Source organism: Engraulis encrasicolus, chromosome 15, assembly GCF_034702125.1.
Source record: "Engraulis encrasicolus isolate BLACKSEA-1 chromosome 15, IST_EnEncr_1.0, whole genome shotgun sequence".
NCBI lineage: Eukaryota > Metazoa > Chordata > Actinopteri > Clupeiformes > Engraulidae > Engraulis > Engraulis encrasicolus.
This window is the reverse complement of record NC_085871.1, coordinates 32,255,093-32,262,592: the sequence shown is the minus strand read 5'-3', so window position 1 is coordinate 32,262,592 and position 7,500 is coordinate 32,255,093. Positions and strand designations below refer to the sequence as shown.

The following is a 7,500-nucleotide window of genomic DNA, read 5'->3' as shown; positions in this document are numbered from 1 at the left end:
AAAACCATGAGACTTTAACTTGCATTTTTCAAAGTTGCTCGTACAAAACCAATGTCTATGGTTCATTCAAGACTCATCGGTACAGAAAGCACAGGTTGGCCTCTGTAAGTGATTTAAAAGCTGAACTTACTCTGCGAGCACAACAAACCCACCATTCCTCTGACGACATTAATGCTGATAATTTACACGAGGATTTTTCAGAGAATGAAGAAGCTAGTTCAGCCTTTGACACTGAAGACTTGTCCAGTATAGAACACAAAATTGCTTCAGTGCTATTGAAACTAGAGCATGTTTTCCTGGTCCCTAGTGTGGCCATTGATTATCTTTTGCAGGAGCTGCACTATTTGATCAGAGTAGTTTCAGTCCCTGTAACCTATGACACAATAACCCAGCTACTGCAGAAATATAACTGCCAAGTTGACATTACAGTGGTACAGGAGTTAGCCTCTGTCCTGTGTGAATCAAGTCCCATTCAAAGCGCAGTTGGAGATACAGGTCCTCTCTCTACATCTTGGAAAAGAAAGGTATACTACAAAAATAATTTCAGTGTTGTAGAACCGGTGGAGTATGTGCTAGACCAAAAGAGTAAAAGGTCATTCCAGTATGTCCCAATACTCAAGGCATTGCAGCAGATTCTTAGTTGCCAGCCAATACTGGATAAAGCTATTAATTTAAAGTTTCGTCATGTGGGAGGTCATGGACCGAAATATACATGTTTTTTTGATTCACTCAACTTTCAGCAGAATGAATTGCTCTCTAGTGAAACTGCAATTTCATTAATATTGTATGCTGATGAATTTGAAATTTGTAACCCCCTTGGCACATCCAAGAAAATACACAAGATCTTGGGTGTCTATTGGATTTTAGGTAATTTACCTCCAGGGTATCACTCATCCCTGTCGTCCATTAATTTAGCTGCTTTGATAAATAGTAATGATGTTAAGCAGTATGGGTATGAAAAGGTGCTTGAGCCTCTGTTAGATGATCTTGTCACATTGGAGCAACATGGAGTTTATGTCTCTAAGCTGGGAAAGACTTTAAAGGGCACTGTTCAGTGCATTGTTGCTGACAACCTCGGTGCACATAGCATCGCAGGATTCGTGGAGAATTTCTCAGGGACATATGTGTGTAGATTTTGCACAGCAAAGAGTGAAGAATTTCAGACCATAGAAGTTAATTCAGGAGCATTTTGTCTGAGAACCAAGGGGGTTCACGCTGCTCATCTTGAGGCTGTGAGAGAAGGGGAAGTACCTCATTTTGGTGTGAAAGGGGTTTGTGTGTTATCAGAGAGACTGTCATACTTTAATGTGACTACAGGTTTTCCCCCTGACATAGCACATGACCTCTTTGAGGGTATTATCCCTGTTGAAGTAGCATTGTGTTTGGCTGTCTTTGTAGGTAAAAAATATTTTACATTGCACAACCTGAATGAAGCAATCCGAACATTTCCCTTCAAGTGGAGTGATAAAAATAATCGTCCCCATCCTGTGCCTCTTGCATTTTCAACAAAGAAAAGGATTGGAGGGAATGCACACGAGAATTGGAGTTTAGTGAGATTCCTACCCCTGTTGATTGGAGACAAGGTCCCTGCTGATGAACCTGCCTGGCAGGTCCTTACTGATTTGAAGGATATTGTGGACCTTGTAGTTGCACCTTTTCACACCAAAGAATCTGTAGCTTATTTGGATAGTAAAATATCTGAACACAGACTGAGATTTCAAGAAGTTTTCCCTGATCAAAAAATTCTGCCCAAGCACCACTATCTGGAGCACTACTCTCAGCTTATTGAGCAGTTTGGTCCCCTGGTTGAGCTATGGACGATGCGCTTCGAATCTAAACACAGCTTCTTTAAAAGGGTTGTGCGTCACACGAACTGCTTCAAAAATGTTCTCCTATCATTGTCACAGCGGCATCAGTTTCATATAGCCCATCATCTGCACCTGAGCAGCTTACCGACATCAACTCTCAAAGTTGGAAATGTTTCTTCCATTCCCATTGATGTTCTGTGTGAGGAAATATCATGTGCTGTGAAGGAGAAGCACCCAAACCTGGATGTTCTGTGCATGGCGGAAAATGTGACTTATGAAGCCTATAATTACAGGAAGGGCATGATCATTTCACATGGGGAGCTTGCAGGCTTGCCAGAGTTTTGTGAGATCATTCAGATGATCATTCTCCAGGAAAAGCCACTTTTTGTTGTCAGACAGCTTGATGCCTGGTACACAGAACATTACAGAGCTTTTATACTGACAACGTCGGCTAGACAAATTCTTCTTCTGGAACACCACAGTCTTAATGACCCATACCCACTGGCTGACTACACGATTCAGGGGAGGCGTCTGGTGGTTCCAAAAAGATATATCCACGTTTAAGGTGACATTGTGACTTGTGTTTTAAAATGTGTATGATTATACTGTGGTTATTACAAGGGCTGCACGATTCTGGAAAAAAGTGTAGAATTTTTTCTTGATTTTGTTTTTTTTCTTGTTAGAAATTGAGAACGATTTTCTGAACGTTTTTTTTTCCGAAGTTAAATCTATTCAACTCTGATCCATTCTCGATTGGTTTATGGAGAAAGCTTGCTGTTGCGTACACATCACATGACACATCACACATCACATGATGCGCAAATGCTTTCATGGTTGGTTGAGTTGGTAAGCAACAGCAATAAACCTTATGGAAACAGAGGAAACGCGGCTCATGATGAAAAAAATAACAAAGGTAAACCTGAAAAATCCTTCAAAAAGTGAATCGTGTATATGTGTGAATCGGTATCACGATTTTGTAAAACGATTAATCGTGCAGCTCTAGTTATTACTGCCTGAGCAGTTGATTTAATTTCTGTGCATTATGACGCGTTATTCCTTGGAGAGGGAGGTGGGAAAGGAGATTTTTTTGGGGGGGTTGAAAGTGGAGTGGCAGAAGGTGAGTAGAGGAGGGAGATGGATGGAGGGGAAGGAGGACGAAGGCGCAGCATGGGGTAGGGGGGAGGTATGTAGAGGGGATGGAATGAATGTTTTTTTTGGGGGGGGGTGACCTCAAAAGGAGGAGGGGGGCATTCGAGCATTCGTTGCTCTTTGATAACTGCTTAAATGATGTGTCCACCTAACATTCAAAGCCAGCTTCACATGAATAATCTTATTCTCTCTCCCTGTCTTTCAGGCTCTTAAGCATGGCTGTGAAGAGGGCTGCAAAGCTGCTGGTTTTTCTTAGTGAAGATGACAAAAGGAAAATGTTACTGCCAAATGGGATTCCAGAGTCCGTGGACCAGCTTGTTGATGATGTGAGAGAAGCTTGTGGATTAAGGGGAAACTTTAGGATCCAGTACCAGGACAAAGACTTTGGTGACATATTTGTTAATTTAACATCTACTACCGAACTTGAGGATCTGTGTACAATCAAAGTGATCCCTTTGCCTGATGATACACCTCCTGAACAGACAGCCGTCAATGTTAGCTGCTGTAGTGATGATGCCGTTTCCGGTTCCATTTCCGGCGATACTGATGACACATTAATTCTCTCGTCACCCACCTCTGGTCATTCTTCAAGGGCAGGGCAATGGCCAAAGGAGTTCCCCGTTCCAAGCTTCTCCTATGACACTGAAGTCCAATTAGAGAGAGGAAATGCTGCCTTTAAGGCAAAGGGAACAAGATTGACTGTCGGTCCGAGGATGAAGTCAGACATTTTGGAAAAGTTGTCTGATCAAATCTATATGTATAAAGCTTACCCAAACAATGCAGACGTTTGTGAGGTTTCAGAGGCACTGATCAAGAAGCATCCCTGTTTGGCAGAGCCAGGATCCTGGAATGGCTGCTATGGGTGGACACAGAGACTTAAAACCAAGATGGGAAACCTTCGTACCCACCTGAAGGGACTTGGATGTCCTGAGCTAGCAGTCAATTCCCTAAAGACCAAAGCTACAGCTGATGCCTATCCAGCAAAAAATGTGAAGCGACCTAAACGTGGTGAGGCCAACCATGTGCCGTCCTACCCAGTTGGCGAGACTGCAGATAATCTTGAAATGGAGCGACAGGTACTTCTGAAGGAGGTGAAGAAACGGAACAATGGGAAGATCGTACGTGAGAAAATGGCCAAGACATTTGCTCTCCGTCGCCAAGAAATCGTGGAAAAACAGCCCAGGGTGGAAGAACTCCAGGAGCGGTGGCCAGCGATGTTTCAAGAAGATGAGGTAGGCTCACTGTCAAAATCTGTTCTCTATTCCAGGGTCAAGTCAACAAACAGCCAACACTGTTCTCCTATGTGTGTGTATGTATGTGTGTGTGTGTGTGTGTGTGTGTGTGTGTGTGTGTGTGTGTGTGTGTGTGTGTGTGTGTGTGTGTGTGTGTGTGTGTATATATATATATATATAAAATGTGTATGTATGAAGAGTTTGGTTGAAAAACGCACTAAAGCCATTTTAATACATTTTTCTATTTTTATTTTTTAAATCCAATTTTATGATGGCATCAGGAACCAAACTCTTCATATGTATATGTATGTGTGTACATTTTTGTGCATGTATGATGTTTTTTTTTAGCTTTTTATGCCTTTATTTGTGACAGGACAGTGAGAGAGACAGGAAGCAAGTGGGGAGAGAGATGGGGAAGGATCGGCACCAGCCACCACACCACCCATTGTCCTGGTCTTTTTCAACTTTGCCAGTTGTATCCCTTAACATGAAATGTGTTGTCTAATCTGTGTTTCAGATCAATGCGGAATTTCTAAGGATCACAACAGTACCACTACAAGCACGGTTCTTTGCTGGTTTGGATAAGAAGAGCAGTCAGCTTCTTCAGGTCCTGAGGAAAAAAGGTGGTGCCATCGGGGAGAAAATCAGAGACGTCCTTAAGCCTTTGGATCAGGTATGAATTACAGATGTATTGCATTGGAGCTCCTCTTTTATCAGTTCAGTTCTCTAGTGAGTTGAAAGCTGATCTGTATTTTATCTTTTGATATGGCTTTGTTGCTACAGGGTGTCGACTTGAACAGAAGAAGAGAGTGCATCCTGAAGTCACTTGTGATCTACCTGGGTGAAGAAGTTGGGCATCTGATCAAAGAGTACCTGGTAAGTGACTGCTCTGAGATCAGGGTGTTTTCTGGCAAAGTAGGCGTTGTAGAGGGGAGGAGAACCAGTCTCATTCTCTGACATAAAATTGGACAAAAGCTCTCCAGTTGTGCATGACAAAGGATTTATACATTTATTCCCAAATTTCAAAATTATTTTGATAAGGACATTGCCAAAAGTACTTGCTCACCTGCCTTTACTCACATGAACGTAAGTGCTGTCCCAGTCCTAACCCATAGGGTTCAATATGATGCCAGTCCACCTTTTGTAGTTATTACAGCTTCAACTCTTTTGTGAATATGATTGGTCAGTGTCTTTCAAGGAATGTTGGATCATTTTTCCAAATGCACGTTGGTGAGGTCAAACCCTTATGTTTGAAGAGGGCTGGTTCAAAGTCCCCCGCTCTAGATTGATCCACAAAGGTATTATAGTCAGTTTCGGGTAAGGACTCTGCACAGGACTCTCATCCATTTCATTATGGACCTTGTTTTGTCTGCTGGTGCACAGTCATGTTGAAAGAGGAAGAGGGCCATTTCAAGCTGTTCCCACAAGGTTGAGAGCATGGAATCCCATGCTTCCAACCTTGTGAGAACAGGTTAGAAGGGGCCTCTCCCTCTTCCAACATGACAGTGCACAAGGAAAGGTGCATAAAGAAATTGATAGCAGTCTGGTGTGACTTTTGACTGGCCTCATGAGTCCTTACCTGAACCTGACAAAACACCTTTGGAAGGATTTAGACCTGGGATAAAGACCCAGTCACTCTCAGCCAAAATCAGTATTTGAACTCACTAATGTCCATTTGTAAAAATGGTTAAAATCCCTAAAACCTCAATCCCCAACCTTGTGGACAGCATTAAGACAACATTAAGTTGAAGTTGTAATAGCTGCAAAATGTGGACCAGCATCATATTGAACCATATGAGTGAAGAGTGGGATGGTTCATAAGTGAGTCAAGGCAGATGAGCAAATACTTTTGGAAATGGTATTTATACAAGAAAAATCACTTCTTTTTGTAGAAAATGGTATCAGTGTTTTCATTTAAACAAGAAAAAATTGTGCCCTGAGGAAGGTCTATGACCGAAAGCTAGGCCATTAAAATGAGCAAAAGGATCTAAGTTTGCAGACATTTTTTTTCTGGTTTAAACAGTCTTTTGGTTTTGTTTTGCACCTTTTAATCGTGAGTGCGGTGGGATCTACTTAAATAGTGTTTTCATTCAAGTCAGAAGTGTACAGGTGCTGCCCACAAAATTAAGATTTAAGATGTGACTCATGCATCTATAATGAATGAACGTTTAACATTCTTGACATGGTGGAAATAAAACAACTTTTACATGATATTCTAATTTTGTGGGCAGCAGCTGTATGCGCATTAGAATTTGCCAAGAATCTAAATGCCTTTAAACTTAATCAATTGGGTCAAATTTTGTGGAAATCGTTTTACAATTTACTATGTTATCGGTTATCGCTTGGCCATGTGTCTTGGCCTCAGTACAATGAGTAATCTCCCTCTCCCCTTCATGGGGAATTATCTGATTTTAGGTTGTCCAAAAGGAAGAAGCGGAGGCAGAACTTCAAAATGCCGCCATGGCTATCTTTGTTCTCCGTGATGACGATCTTTCCCCTCCACAGGACATCACCCTTGTTATTGATGGTGTTGAAGTACTCAACAACTTGGTCTCCATTGCATCGGCTTGTGCCATGCTTTTTGGCCTGACTTACGCAGTCAACCTGAGTTACCCATTGGAACTCAAATATACATTTGAAACATTTCAAAAAATCATCATGGATATTGAAAGTAGGCAAATGTCAAAAAGAGTTCAGAATCTCTCTGCTAAGCTGCAGGACTGAACTTGTAACCAGTCTGAGATAACAGGGCCACTGTTCTTTGACAGTCATTCAGTGATTGTCATCATTTGTTCGTGTGTTTTAAAATAGAACATAGGACTGAAAACCTGTGGAGAGAAACATGTCGTTTCAGTTCAAATGGCACTTGTTTTATTGAGGCTGCTGCTGTCACAGTCCATTACTGGAGGGCAGTGATTTGTTTATTAGTGGAGGGCTGTGTGTGCGCGTGCTCTTTTGTCAAAAGTTGTTGAGTACCTCCATCGATAACAAAGCCATGAAAACGTTCATTGACAGTCATTCACAGTGATTTGGTTCGTTTCATTGTTTTAAAATGACATATAGGACTGAATCTGTGGAGAGAAGCACACTGTCTCATGGTTACGCCAAATGACATTGGCCTTGTTATTGATTAAGTACTCAACAACTTGGTCTCCATTGCATTGCCATACTATTTGGCCTGACTAATGCAGTCAACCTGAGTTTACCCATTGGAATGCAAATATACAATACTTTTGAGACCTTTCAAAAAAAACATCATGGATATTGAAAGTAGGCAAATGTCAAGAAGGGTTCAGAGTCTCTGCTAAGCT

The 7,500-nt window shown here is 41.7% G+C and overlaps 1 protein-coding gene across 2 annotated transcripts in view; it reads left to right on the top strand.

Annotated features, from left to right (window-relative positions):
- Positions 1–7,384, top strand: part of LOC134463980 (uncharacterized) — a 7,405-nt gene extending 21 nt beyond the window's left edge. The window contains exons 1-5 of one of the 2 annotated variants that reach the window (XM_063217388.1): positions 1–2,373; positions 3,163–4,189; positions 4,707–4,862; positions 4,973–5,065; positions 6,605–7,384. The exon at positions 1–2,373 is cut by the window's left edge and continues 21 nt beyond it. In XM_063217388.1, the coding sequence (XP_063073458.1) occupies positions 3,173–4,189; positions 4,707–4,862; positions 4,973–5,065; positions 6,605–6,913 (1,575 nt within the window). In that variant the 5' untranslated portion in view covers positions 1–2,373; positions 3,163–3,172 and the 3' untranslated portion in view covers positions 6,914–7,384. Of the gene's footprint in view, positions 2,374–3,064; positions 4,190–4,706; positions 4,863–4,972; positions 5,066–6,604 lie in introns of those variants that run through there. The other variant, XM_063217389.1, reaches the window with a different exon arrangement.
- The last annotated feature ends 116 nt before the right edge of the window (positions 7,385–7,500 follow it).